The sequence below is a fragment of the Macaca nemestrina genome, chromosome X, assembly GCF_043159975.1.
Source record: "Macaca nemestrina isolate mMacNem1 chromosome X, mMacNem.hap1, whole genome shotgun sequence".
NCBI classification, from domain to species: Eukaryota; Metazoa; Chordata; class Mammalia; order Primates; family Cercopithecidae; genus Macaca; species Macaca nemestrina.
The window spans coordinates 90,125,707-90,140,645 of NC_092145.1; the positions used below are offsets into that span (position 1 = coordinate 90,125,707).

General features: G+C 42.2%; 1 protein-coding gene across 4 annotated transcripts in view; it reads left to right on the forward strand.

Annotated features, from left to right (window-relative positions):
• The window catches only part of LOC105476702 (zinc finger C4H2-type containing), a 119,376-nt gene extending 106,126 nt beyond the window's left edge, over positions 1-13,250 (forward strand). For 3 of the 4 annotated variants that reach the window (XM_011732870.3, XM_071088683.1, XM_011732871.3), the window contains 4 exons: positions 6,923-7,094; positions 8,661-8,833; positions 9,705-9,867; positions 11,008-13,250. In XM_011732870.3, the coding sequence (XP_011731172.1) occupies positions 6,939-7,094; positions 8,661-8,833; positions 9,705-9,867; positions 11,008-11,121 (606 nt within the window). In that variant the 5' untranslated portion in view covers positions 6,923-6,938 and the 3' untranslated portion in view covers positions 11,122-13,250. The remainder of the gene's footprint in view (positions 1-6,922; positions 7,095-8,660; positions 8,834-9,704; positions 9,868-11,007) is intronic. The other variant, XM_011732872.3, reaches the window with a different exon arrangement.
• The last annotated feature ends 1,689 nt before the right edge of the window (positions 13,251-14,939 follow it).

Here is a 14,939-nt window from a genome sequence, read left to right on the forward strand (position 1 = left end):
GATTCATTGCCATCCCCATCAAGCTACCAATGAGTTTCTTTACAGAATTGGAAAAAACTGCTTTAAAGTTCATATGGAACCAAAAAAGAGCCCGCATCTCCAAGACAATCCCAAGTCAAAAGAACCAAGCTGGAGGCATCACGCTACCTGACTTCAAACTATACTACAAGGCTACAGTAACCAAAACAGCATGGTACTGGTACCAAAACAAGAGATATAGACCAATGAAACAGAACAGAGTCCTCAGAAATAATACCACACATCTACAGCCATCTGATCTTTGACAAACCTGAGAAAAACAAGAAATGGGGAAAGGATTCCCTATTTAATAAATGGTGCTGGGAAAATTGGCTAGCCATAAGTAGAAAGCTGAAACTGGATCCTTTCCTTACTCCTTATACGAAAATTAATTCAAGATGGATTAGAGACTTAAATGTTAGACCTAATACCATAAAAACCCTAAAGGAAAACCTAGGTAGTACCATTCAGGATCAGGACATAGGCATGGGCAAAGACTTCATGTCTAAAACACCAAAAGCAACAGCAGCAAAAGCCAAAATTGACAAATGGGATCTCATTAAACTAAAGAGCTTCTGCACAGTAAAAGAAACTACCATCAGAGTGAACAGGCAACCTACAGAATGGGAGAAAATTTTTGCAATCTACTCATCCGACAAAGGGCTAATATCCAGAACCTACAAAGAACTCAAACAAATTTACAAGAAAAAAACAAACAACCCCAGCAAAAAGTGGGCAAAGGATATGAACAGACATTTCTCAAAAGAAGACATTCATACAGCCAACAGACACATGAAGAAATGCTCATCATCACTGGCCATCAGAGAAATGCAAATCAAAACCACAATGAGATACCATCTCACACCAGTTAGAATGGCGATCATTAAAAAGTCAGGAAACAACAGGTGCTGGAGAGGATGTGGAGAAATAGGAACACTTTTACACTGTTGGTGGGATTGTAAACTAGTTCAACCATTTGGAAAACAGTGTGGCGATTCCTCAAGGATCTAGAACTAGATGTACCATATGACCCAGCCATCCCATTACTGGGTATATACCCAAAGGATTATAAATCATGCTGCTCTAAAGACACATGCACACGTATGTTTATTGCGGCACTATTCACAATAGCAAAGACTTGGAATCAACCCAAATGTCCATCAGTGACAGACTGGATTAAGAAAATGTGGCACATATACACCATGGAATACTATGCAGCCTTAAAAAAGGATGAGTTTGTGTCCTTTGTAGGGACATGGATGCAGCTGGAAACCATCATTCTTAGCAAACTATCCCAAGAACAGAAAACCAAACACCGCATGTTCTCACTCATAGGTGGGAACTGAACAATGAGATCACTTGGACTCAGGAAGGGGAACATCACACACTGGGCCCTATCATGGGGAGGGGGGAGGAGGGAGGGATTGCATTGGGAGTTATACCTGATGTAAATGACGAGTTGATGGGTGCTGACGAGTTGATAGGTGTGGCACAGCAACATGGCACACGTATACATATGTAACAAACCTGCACGTTATGCACATGTACCCTAGAACTTAAAGTATAATAATAAAAAAATAAATAAATAAATAAATAAAAGTAGACTAAACACTACATGTTCTCACCCATAAGTGGGAATTGAACAAGGAGAACACATGGACACAGGGAGGGGAACATCACACACCAGGGCCTGTCGGGGGGTGGGGGGCTACAGTAGGGATAGCATTAGGAGAAATACCTAATGTAGATGACGGGTTGATGGTTGCAGCAAACCACCATGGCGTGTGTATACCTATGTAACAAACCTGCACATTCTGCACATGTATCCCAGGACTTAAAGTATAATAATAAAAAAAGAAAGAAAAATTTGGTAAATTGGACTTTATAAAAAATTTTTAAATACTCTTCCAAAGACCCTTTCAAGGTGACAAAAAGGCAGGCTACTGAGTGGGAGAAAATATTTTCAAGACACATGTCTGCCGAAGTACTCAAATCTAGAATATATAAAGTAGTATTACAACTCAACAGTGAGAAAACAAATACAGTTGTCCCTCAGTGTATATAGGGGATTGGTCCTAGGCCTCTACCTGTACCAAAATTCTCACATATCCATACTCAATCTTATAGTCAGCCCTGAGTATACAAAAAGCCAGCCCTCCATATATGCAGGTATTGCATCCTGCAAATACTGTATTTTTGATCCATATTTTGCTGAAAAAAATCCATGTACAAGTGCATCTGTGCAGTACAAACACATGTTGTTCAAGGGTCAGTGGTGATCCAGTTAGAAAATGAGCCAAAGACATGAGCAGACATTTCATAGAAAAGGATATACGGATGGCAAATAAGTATGTGGAAAGGTGTTCAACATCAATAGGCATTAGGGAAATGCAAATTAAGATCACTTTGAAGTATCACTACATATTTATTTTGATAGTTAAAATAAAATAGTTGGCCAGGTGGAGGGACTGGATCACTCATATTTTGCTGGTGGGCATGTGAAATGATACACTCTGGAACAGTTGGACAGTTTATTGAAAAGCTAAATGTGCAATTATCATATAACCCAACAATTGTACTCTTGGATGAAAACTTATGGTTACCCTAAAACTTGCACATGGATATTCATAGTGGCTTTATTCATAATTACCAAAAATTAGAGTCAGTCTAGATGTCCTTTAATAAACGTTGTCTGAGATTGCCATTGCATGGTGATAATAAAGAGTAGACCAACTTTAGTTGGTTTCATTTTTGTATTTTAATTGTCTACACACAGCACACCCCCTTATTGTCTTCACCCCAGGGTAGAGTGTTGTTACTGCCTTGTACTTGATGCACCACTACTGAAAGATATTAGCGGCACCATCAAAGCCTGCAGTGACATTGCTGTCCCTCCGCTAAAGCATGGGCCAGGCTTCCCTCAGAGAAACTGACTTTACAAATAGTAAATAGAGGCTCTTTCTGAAACCTGTCTTTGTAAACGCATTTCCCTCCCCTAACAAGGAGTTTTTGTCTTTCTGCCCTTTAGTCAGGGTCTTGGTCCTTGGTATTTCTTGCCACGGTGGGCAATAGACAAAGGCTCCCAACCACCTTGGATGGAGGCAGATATTGCAGCTATGTACCTTGTACCCAAAGGATTTAGCTACCATCTTGCTGGTGGCAGCCCTCCACCCCAAAGAGAGGAAATGCCACTGTAGCTTTGAGGAAAGGTTTGTGCCTTTGATTTTCCATGCCAAGTCAGCACTTAACTGTGACCCTGGACATATGAGGTGAAAAATCTTTGGTTTACTTTGGCATTCATGTCTCTTGCCCAACAACATGGGTTTCTGTAAACAGAAGTAGGCATGGAGGGAGGAAGGAGGATTAGATAAAAGGGACTCATCCAAGCAGGGCTAGCTGCACTATGCTGATTTCTATTAAATGACAAGGGGAGAGACCTTCTTACCCCTGTTTTCAGTTAGTGGTAGTTACTTTCATCTTAATCGAATTAATTACAAATTGGGAAGGCTTGGGTCAACTTCATAAAATGCTGTTATTTATGTTGACATTATTATGTGACTTTAGCTAATATTTGTTTAAATTTTAGATTCAGGGGCTACATGTGTACATTTGTTATATGAATATATTGCATAATATTGAGGTTTGGGCTTCTAGTGTACCCATCACCCAAATAGTGAACATTGTACCCAATAGGTAATTTTTCAACCCTTGTTCGCTTCCCATTCCCCCACTAATTATTATTATTTTAATCTCAGTAACCAGCAATATACCTGGCCACTCATGCATGTGCACACACACAAACCCTATTTGCTGTAGTGGAAACCACTATGGTGAAGGAGATATCCATGGTGGAAGAGTTGGACAGACTGGAGAAAGAAGGACCCTATCATTTGTTGACTGCCCACCATGTGCCACATACTCTGCTTGGTGACTTTACATGTCTTAGCTCATTTAATCCTCACCACATAATGTGTAAAGTAGGTGCCATTATTATTCCTGTGTTGCTGATGAGGAAGCCAAGGCTGAGGGAAGTGAAGTGAGATGATCAGATGTCACTCTCCTGATACTTAAAATTCTAAAATCCCCCCTTCCTCTGAGGATAAAAGTCCCAACTCGTCCCAGTCTCCAAGCTGTGTTTTAGGCCCCGTCAACCTCCCTAGTTTTATCTAGGCCCTCTTGCAGTAGGTGCTTCAGCCACACTGCTCTTTACTCAGTTCCTTTAATGTGCCATATTCTTCTTCTGTGGGGCCATTACTCATGCTATTCTTTTTGTCTGGACTGTTCTCCTGTGTGCCCACCTGCGCTCAGCTTAGATTTCACATCCTCAGTTCTCAGGGTAGCCTCCCTTGATTGTCCCCTTTACTCTATAGTGTCCCTCAGACTATGTTAGGTCCCTTTGTTGTGTCCTTCTATCACATTCTGCATCTCCTCCCTACCACTAATATGAGTTTACATGCAACCCTGTGTTCAGACTCAATTTTCTTCATTAGATGAAACTTGCTGTCTATAAACTGTCCTGTTCTCTGCTCTATCCCCAGTACCCTAGTACCTAGTACAATGCCTGCACATGATAAGTATTCGATAAATATTGAGTGATTATATATTGAAACCCTCTATAATTAATACATAATAAGTGCTCATAAATATGGTTAAAATACAGTTGTTATTATTGTCCAAAAGCAAATAGTTAATCAGAGGCAGAACCAGGATTTATAATCGAAGTCTGAGTCTAAAGTGCATGCTTTTATGATATGACTCTGTCTGCAGAAATAGGTTCTTGGCCCAGCACTGCCCTAACTGGTTGTGTGATACTTAGGGTGAGACACTATACTACACTGAATCTTAGTTTTCCCATCTGTAAAATGGTTATGGGGGTAGGCAAAGCTCAGATTTATCTTCATGTAACCTAGAAAAGGAGGAGAATAGAAGTCTAGATAGATGGGGATATAAGTAAATAAGGAGTTAACCAATACAAATCAGTATCATCCCTCTGCAAGACAGTTGATGAGCTATAATAAGAACCTTTGATGTTTTTATGCCCTTCAGCCTGGTAACCCTGTTCAAAGGCAATATAGAGTAGTGGATGGTATGTAGCCTTCGGTGTTAAAGAGCCCTGGGTTCAAATCCCAACATCCAATTTACTAGCTCTGTGGTACTAGGCAAGTTACCACCCTGAACCTCACTCAATTCCCTTCTCTACAAATGGGGTAACACCCACCTTTTAACCCATTTCTAAGGTTAAAAAAAATACAATAACATGAAAAGATGTTGTCTTAGTATAGAAAGAGAAACTTCTCCCACCATCCTACCCACCTAACAGTTCTTTCTGTAGTTCTGTGCCATTGAAGACTACTTCGTGAGGCAAGAGGCACAGGCAATGCTGAAAAAAGAGAGACTGAAGACAAGCAGGCTGATGTCAGAAGCCAGAGTCCAGTGTGTGGAGTTGGATCACCCGTAGGATAGACTGGGGCAGAGGGGAAGATCAGCTACTGAGGGAGAAGAAAAGATACTCAAAATCTAAGTAAGGGGATAATGGCTAGGCAGATCCTGAGAAGCATGGTAGGGAGCCAGTGGGAAGACAACAACATGCCTTAGAGCGGACCCCTTTCAAAACTTTGTAGCCCTTTCCCAGAGGCAGGCTTCAAATGCTCTTATTAAAGGCCCTTGAGACTGTGTTTCTTTCAGACCTTCTTCTTATTTAGTCACATGCATGTAAATTTTGAAATTGTAATCTTAGTGTGTACACTTTTTTAGTGAGTATCTTATCTCCAACATTGTCTATGTCACAAGTCTTCAATGGCTGTCAAATATCCTAATTTTGCTGAAAGCCCAGAAAGTACATCTCTGTGTATTAACTTTTTGCTTCCTTGAATTACCTCCTTAAAATATATTCCCAAGTATAGGATTCCTGACCCAGAGGGTATACAATTGGGATTTAATGACCAAAACCAGGTTTTTGTTTTTCTAAGAAAGAAATTACCCACAGTATCCTGTCCCCTTCTTTTTCTGGAACTGATAAACACACCCTCTAGAGTTGTGCTGTTTAATATGACAGCCATTAGCCACATGTGGCTGTTTAAATTTTAAGTTTGAGTAAATAAAATTAAATAAAATTCAAAATTCAGTTCCTCAGTAGCACTGGCCACATTACAAGTGCTCAGTAGCCACATGTGCCTAGTGGCTATTATACTGGACAGCACAGATACAAAACATTTCCATCACTGTAGTAAGTTTATTAGGCAGTGCTTCCTTAGAGTTTCTCAAGAGGTCATTTTTGGTTTCTTGGGTGGGAGTTCTTTGCGCTTAGAAATTTCCTGTGCATTGAGAGGCTATTTAGTATCTCTGGCCCATGTCCACTAAATGCCAGTGACACATTTCCTTGAGTCAATCTAACAGCCAAAACACCCTCCATATTTGCAAATGCCCTATAAGGGAACAAAATTAACACCATTCGAGACCCACTGAGCTTTTATCTTAGAGGAAAACATCTAACTTTTTCTTGAGACAAGGTCTTGCTCTGTCACCTAGGCTGGAGTGGAGTAGTGCAATCATAGCTTAAGCAATCCTCCTGCCTTATCCTCCTGAGTAGCTGAGACTACTGGCATGTGCCACCATGCATGGCTAATTCTTTCTTGCTTGCTTTTTGTAGATATAAGGTCTCACTATGTTGCCCACGCTGATTTCAAACTCCTGGGCTCAAGAGATCCTCCTGCCTCTGTCTCCCAAATTGCTGAGATTGCTGGCATGAGCCACTACACCTGGCCTTCTTTTTTGAGATGGCCTCAGGTTGGCTCTGCCTGGAGAGGGGGAAGCTTGGAAAGCTGGCTTAGAAAGAAAATGCTGGCTCCATTTCTGTTTTCTCCCTTCTTTTGCTGACCTGTTTCCTGCTTTTTGCAAATTGCAGGAACAAGACCCTGCAGATGGAGAAGATCAAGGCTCGTTTGAAGGCTGAGTTTGAGGCACTTGAGTCAGAGGAAAGGCACCTGAAGGAATACAAGCAGGAGATGGACCTTCTGCTACAGGAGAAGATGGCCCATGTGGAGGAGCTCCGACTGATCCATGCTGACATTAATGTGGTACGTGGCTGCCTGGAGCCTATCTCTAAAGCCCTTGAGAAAGTGGTAGTGGTGAATGATAGGACCTCTCCTTGAGATGTGACTTTGGCCAAGCTCGGGGAGCAGGTATCAGTGCAGGCTGTGGTGGAGTGGAAGAATTCAGCAGTTCTAAGGTCCAGCCCTGGCTCTGTCACTAACTGACTGTATATCACTGGACAAGTCCCTTTTCTCTGGGCCTCATTTTCCCTCTCTGCACTATAAGAGGGACTCAGTACCCTCTAAATGTACTGGTTTGATGTGCTCTCATTCTGAGATTCTGGGAGTTGAGAGCTGGTCTTGGGGAAAAGCAGAGCAGGCAGCTGCCTCTGGAATGTAGTTTAAAGCACTCCAAGCTTTCAATCAGACCAAACAAATCATTTCTACTTGCTACCAAAGTGGGGCTTCCTCATTGGTATCTCCTTTGGAAATTGTTGGAACATGGAATATGAACTGTCTGCTAAGGTGGTAAGCTCCCCTCTTTTGGAGTTATTCAAGCAGCATCTTAATGGACACTTGTATGAGCTGCTGTACTGATGATTCCTTCACAAGGAAGGAGGTTGGCAGTACTGACCAGTAAGGTCTTTTCAAACCCTTATCGCCTATAACAATGAGGAATATATTTTTAAAATTTGCTTTCGAAGGAACTAAGTTTATATTTCTTGGAAACTCATTTCTGTGGCAATACTCATTTTCTGATATTGTCAGATCTAGGATCATAAAGGAATTATGAATGAGGTTTGGACAGTAAGAAATTGGGATTTTCTGTGTTAGAGATCACAGAATTCTAGATCTCGTAAAGTATTGACAGTTTGGCTGCCAGCTAACCAATGATGCAGGGCCAGTTAAATGAGGAAGATATTTGCCAGAAGTGCTAAGTATATAGGCCAGTGGATCTCAAACTTAAGCATGCATCAAAGTCACTTTGAGAGCCTAAGACACATGTTGTTAGACTCCACCCCCGATTTTCTAACTTTGTATGTCTTAGGTGGAGCCTAAGAATATGCATTTCTGAGTCCCCAGGTGATGCTGATGCTTCTGATCCCTTGGCCACATTTTGAGAATCACTGATCTAGGAGAAAGACTGCTGGCCTGGGAGGTGGAAGCCCTAAGTCTTTATGCAGCATTTGCCACTAAGAAGTATTTCCCCAGGAAAGTCCGTTTTTTCTCTTTGAGCCTCAGTTTTCTATAAAATGGGAGTAAGGTGGACTAAATGAGCTCTGAAGGACATTCCAACTCTAAAATACTGTATTTGAAGAATACCATTTATTTAGTAGTAAATACTAAATGTAGCCCCTTTACTGAGTGCTTTATATGAATTCTATCATTAAATCTTCACCAAGATTGCATGAGTTAAGCACTAGATTATCACCATTATACAGATGAAGAAACTGAGGCTTGACTAGAGTTACATAGAGAGGACATGGGAGATCAAGGACTTGAATATAGACTGAACAAACTCTGGAGCTTGTTCTATTATTCACTGAGCTATAGAGCCTCCTTGAGAACCTTAGGATCTTTTCTCTTTGCCTGTCCCACTCTATGTTCCAGATGGAAAACACTATCAAACAATCTGAGAATGACCTAAACAAGCTGCTAGAGTCTACAAGGAGGCTGCATGATGAGTATAAGCCACTGAAAGAACATGTGGATGCCCTGCGCATGACTCTGGGCCTGCAGAGGCTCCCTGATTTGTGTGAAGAAGAGGAGAAGCTTTCCTTGGAGTAAGCTACCTGCCCCCAGTCTCTACAACATACCCTCCCTCCGACACATATACATACCTATGTACCTACACATACATGGGCATGTATACATATACAAAGCCTAGCCTGAAAGTCAGAGTGCCTAGTTTTAGTTCCAGGCCTTTCAGTGACTGACTCATCGTGTGATCTTGGGCAAGTCTCTGTGCCGGCTTGTTAAAACAGGAGGAGGATTATTAAACTGGATGAATTACTAGATGAATTAGAACAACTGCTAAGTGGCTTTTTAAATTCTTTGTGTGATATTAACAATACAAGACTATGTCTATAACTCTTAAGAGATCATTTCCCAAGTCAGGGTCTAGAAGGGGATATCTAGAAACCTCTAAAAACACAAAAGACTGAGCTTTCCTGGTCTTCAGGGACTAGCCTGGGACTTCATCTCCAGGCTCAGAGTTAAGAACTAGGCTTGCCTTGCAGAGAGACAGAATTTGGCCTGGTAGAGGAAACCATTTCCTAAAGGTAGAGCAAGGTGTCTGTGGAGTTTGTGAGCTTCCTTTTCCTAGAGATATGTCACCAGAGGCCTTAGGACACTTAATAGGAATACTCAAAACAGCATGAGATAGCAGATAGGACTGAATACCCTTAAAGGACCTTGCTAGCTCAAGATTTCTTGGTCTTCTTGGTCTATCAGAGCTAAGGACCAAGAGGATTATCCTTCTCATCAGAGATTGGGCCTTGTACCCAGGGACAATAGCCTTGTGCTTGGGAAGGTTTGGGGACCTTCTAGAATGAGCCACAGCTCAACCCTTGGTTATATGGCATGGAGTCTTTAAGAGGAGCAAGGTTCTCGTTGCTTTCAGAATGATCTAGCCAGTGTCTCTCATCTTCAAAGTTACTTTGAGAAGCAGAAAGCAGAATGGCAGACGGAACCTCAGGAGCCCCCCATCCCTGAGTCCCTGGCCGCTGCAGCCGCTGCCGCCCAACAGCTCCAAGTGGCTAGGAAGCAGGACACTCGGCAGACGGCCACCTTCAGGCAGCAGCCCCCTCCTATGAAGGTAAGTGAGCTGGGTAAGGGTTGTGGAGGAAGCAAAGTATCCTCCAATGGAAGGGCCGTGGAAGGCTAGTTCTGGGTCTTTGGCCTTGTTTATGCTGGGCCTTCTTTTAATAGCCTTTGCTTGCGACACAGAGGAAGGGGTGACATGGGTGTGCTGTGTTGGACCCACAGGTTTTGTTGCCCCATGTTCCCAGAGGTGTTAGAATGCAGGGATATTTTCAGGCCCTGCTGAAGTGCAATTCTAAAAGTTAGAAACAACTCTTACACAAATATGTAATGAGCATGTATCGTAAATGAAGGAACCAGCAGGATTATAAAGCTGGTTCCAGCAGCATTTGAGGCACAGATATCTATATCATCGAGAAAGGAGAGGAAAGCTGAAACAAATTTGCAAAGTTAGATACAAAACTGGTTTACATCCTACAGGGCAATACAACTGTAACCTTTATAGTTGCTGTTTCTTCCAAACAGAAGTAATTTGCATCTCTACTGGGCAAAAGCCATTTGCAGCTTATTAGTGTAACATCACAGAGTCTGGGTCCTAATCAATTGGTAAATAGTCAAACAAAGAGACATTCTTCTAGAGCAGGGGTCATCAAACTACAGCCTACAGGTCAAATCTAATCTGTTCTCTGTTTTTGTTAAAGTTTTATTGGCCCACATGCATGTCTGTGTTTGCAAGCTATTGCAAACAGCATGCATGCAAGCTATTGTCTATCACTTCTTTCATGTAAAACAGAATTGAGTAGTTGCAGCAAACATCATATGATGTAAAAAATCTAAAGTATTTGCTATCTTGGCCTTTACAGAAAATGTTTGTTGACCCCTTTCTAGAAAATTAAATAGTCCTTAAGTGGGCCTGTTAGACAACGTTTCAGTATAATGATGAATAGATGTGTAGTTCTCATTTTGCCTTACTTTCTAGTTTTGTATACTTTTTCTCAACACCTTTCTCTGAACTGGGTTATATCGTCCTTCCCATCTTCTATGGTATCCAAGAATATATGAGTCTACTCACTGATTATTGCTCCCTTCTGATGGGAAATCACTTTGCTTTCTGGACCCCTGGGAAATCAGAAGTCTAAGCTGTTGCCTGGAAGAATCTGACCACTAACTTTCTTTTTCCTGTGTCCCTCACCAGGCCTGCTTGTCATGTCACCAGCAAATTCACCGGAATGCACCTATATGCCCTCTATGCAAGGCCAAGAGTCGGTCCCGGAACCCCAAAAAGCCGAAACGGAAGCAGGATGAATAAAGAAAGGGAGAGCACATGAAGCTTTGCTAATTATAACCCCTCACCTTGACCAGAGTCATTGATGTCCTGATGTGAAACAACCCTTGCCCAACCCCACAAAGTCTCCTATTTAATGTGATGGAAGCACAACCCCTCTCTCACTTTGCTCCTATTTCTTTCTGCTCTTGGGATTTCCGGTTTAGGAAGAGATGTGGTTCAGGTGCTAAACAGTATGTCTGATGATCCCTTCTCTCTCACTCACATTTCAACCCCTGCCCTTGTTTGGAGCTAAGGGAAGGGCAAAAGGCTCAGATATGATTCTCTATCTCTTGTGCCTGAGGCCTGGAGCCTAAGGAGCTGTAGGGTCTGAGGGGCAGAGGAGGCCCATATCTTATTTCAGGTAAAGGACCCAGTATTTCCCCTCCTTGTACTTTTGCCTTAGGTTCTGAAGGGACAATAGTCTTCATGTTGGATTCTCCAACAGGCTGGGTGCATGTATCCCCCTACTCCTACCTTCATCTCATCCTTAAGGCCCAAAGGTAGCCTGGACAAGCCCTCCTTTTCACAATCATTTGGGAGGCCTTGTTGTAATTCTTTAGCTTGCTCCACTTCTGTCTCCCAGATATACTAAAATTCCTAGGTACTAGGCTGTGTGTCTTGGGATCTTAAGATCAGTGACCCTTTCCCCAATATCTAGTCTTTGCAAATTCTAGTAGAAGATTCCACAGTGAAATCAGTGAGCCAGACCAACTCTACATCTCCTGCGTAACCTACTGCCTAAGTCATTAGGGCTGAGGGCTGGGCTGTAGGGGCTTCCTTAGGCTGAGAGGGTCCCCAGGCTGACATCTGTGTTGGCTTTTGTTCAGAACCATTACTCTGGCACATGCTCAATGGTATATTGCAGGGAGGAGAGGAGTAGATTTAGATTAGAGTAAATGCCAATCACTTTACATATGAAGGTGGGTGAGACTTTCCTTCCATTCATCCCTTACTCTCTTGGATCTGACTTCTTCTGTAGCCTCAGCTCAGGACAGCTGCTGGCCACTCCTGTCCTGTGGATTGTGCAGGTGGCCTTTCCTCCCAAAAGAAAAGGCATCAGGCTCCCCAAGCCCCACAGCTCTCCTTTCCACCAAAGCCAGGTTTCCTGGTAAGGTTACTGGAAGACAAGGGATGGGGATGGGGGCTGACTGACAAAAAATTTTAGCCCTAGGTCTCAGTCCCTGGCTGGGGAGGGGGATATTTTTCCTTCCTTAAGTAGTTTTACATTGCCACAGTGTGTATGTGTTCATAATATAAAATGTTCCTCTGCTCTTTGAAAGTAAGAGTGTTGTGTCTGTACAAATCCTTTTAACATGCATTCATTGGAGTAAATTCTGAGTATCTACTGTGTATTGGATAATACAAAAGATGTAATGTCATTTACCTTTCTGGGTAGCACTTGTTTGCTCTTATTCATTCTACCTTACAAATGAGAAAGCCAGGCACCAAGGCCAATAATTTACCTAATTATCACAATAATTTCCATTTACTTAGCACCTACTCTGTGCCAGGTCCCTATGCAAGTTGCTCTCTATAAATGATTGTATTTGATTTCCAAAACACCTTACAAGCTAAGTATTCTTACCACCATTTTTTTTTTTAAAAGAAAGGATATTGAACCTCCAAAAACTTAAAAGCTTTTTCAGAGTTAAACAACTAGTAAGAGGAAATTGCAGGATTTGGAGCCACCTTTGTCCGACTCCAGAGCTCATTTTTTTTCTACTTCTCCATGATCATTTTTAAGAAAACCTTTCTCCCTTTTGGAATGGCTTGATGATGAGAGTGGTTGAAATAACTTTGGAACTGAAATCAAGAACTGGGTATCAAATGACTGATTCAGGGATATAAAGGCCTTGTTGCCTGTAGGGATACAATAGGGAACAACTTTGAACGGATATCCCAGCTTCAGAGCTCCCTTAGAGTAAGCTGAGTTTGCCATTAAGACTGCATCACAGGTAAGCATCTCCCTCTGTCTAATCCTACTTCTTTACCGCCCCTTCCCTTCCACAGGTGTTGATCCCAAGGGCTCCCTAAGTAATATCCTGTACACTAATCTCTCTCTCTGCTTGTTGGGGAATTCAACAGCTAAATAAAACCTCTCTGTGCCTCAGTGTCCTCTTGTGGAAAATGGGGAAAATATTAGCACTTATTTCATGGGAAAGTAAACAAAGTGAGGCACATAGTAAGCACTCGTAAGTATTAACATCCTTTTATCCACTGTGCCTCTGGGTTTAGGTAGATTGGAACACTAGTCAAAAATTATACTACTCATCTTCCCTGACATTACCTTATCACCCCAGGTTTTGTATAGCTACAGGCCTTCTTTTGAAGTGGCTCAGGCTCACTCTGGGCAAAGAGAGGACACTCATCTGTACAACTTGGAGTACACCTTAACCTGTATAGGCCTTAGTGAGTCCCTGTAAAGCACAGGAGGCATGGCCATAGCTCTGCATCCTTGGCACAAAGGAGGCCAGGTCTGTCAATTATGTTGTAGTAATGGTAAGAGGTTTTGAACTCCTAGCACCAACAGCCAGGCAAGCCATTTCCTAGGGATGCTTTTGAAGGGGAAGAGAATAATCATGTGTTGAGCACCTACACCTGCCAGCCACTTGGTAGGGCACTACTGTCTTGTAGTCTTTCTGGTTCATTTATCTATTGCCCTGAAACAAATCACACAAACACTTAATGGCTTAAAACAACCATCATTTATTTGCTCATGACTCTGCAGTTTGAGCAGAACTTGCTGGGAACGGCTAATTTCTGTTCTATGTGGTCTTGCCTCAGACAGCTTGGCTAAGGCTGTAAGATCCAAGACGGCTGCACTCTCATCTGGCACCTCACCTGGGGTGGCTGGAACAGGAGTGGGCTGGATGTCTTAATACCCATTCCAACCTTTGTAGTCTTTTATCCTCCAGGGCCTCTCTCCATTTGGCATTGCACTTCAATATTCAGACTTTTTTACCCTGGTAGCTGGCATCCAAGAGGGTGAAAACCAAAGCAGACTGACTTACCCTTCGCTTCCTTCTTCTCTGTCTCTCCTAACCCCCTTGTATTATTTTTTTCATTATATTTTTGTTCCTTCTCTTATTTGTTTATTCTCCCTTAAGCAAGTCTTGGGTTCACCTGCTCCGCTGCACTTAGGCAAAAGAAACACTGACTTTTGAGGTAGACAGACTTGAGTCTGACCTGGCTTTGCCACTTCCTACTTGTTGGGCAATTACTTTACCCTTTTTGAGCCTCAGTTTTATCATCTGTAAAAATGGACACATAACACATATAAACAGCAAGGCCTTTTGTGGCATAAAACCAGAAGTCATATAGCAATACTGCCTCTGCATTCTATTGGTCAAAGTGAGTCACAGGGCCAGCTCAGGTTTAAGGGGTAATACTCCATCTTTTGATGGGAGGAGCTGTTGCCAGCCATATTTACAGACAATCTACCACATTCTCTGACAACAGTATTTTAAGGAAGGTGTCATTAGATTGATGCAAAAGTTGTTGTGGTTTTTGCCACTACTTTCAATGGTAGACACCACATTTACTTTGGTACCAATGTAATATGCGTCCCTTTTTATAGATGATAAAACTGACTCAAAAAGGGTAAAGTTGTTGCTTAACAAACAAGTAGGAAGGGGCAAAGCCAGGTCAGACTCAAGTCTGTCAACCTGGAAAATCTGTGTTTCTTTTGCCTAAGTGCAGTGCTGCAGGTGAACCCAAGACCTGGTTAACAGAGAATAAAGAAAGGAAGAAAAGGAACAAAAAATATAGTGAAAAAGAAGACAAGGGGGTTGGGAGAGAGA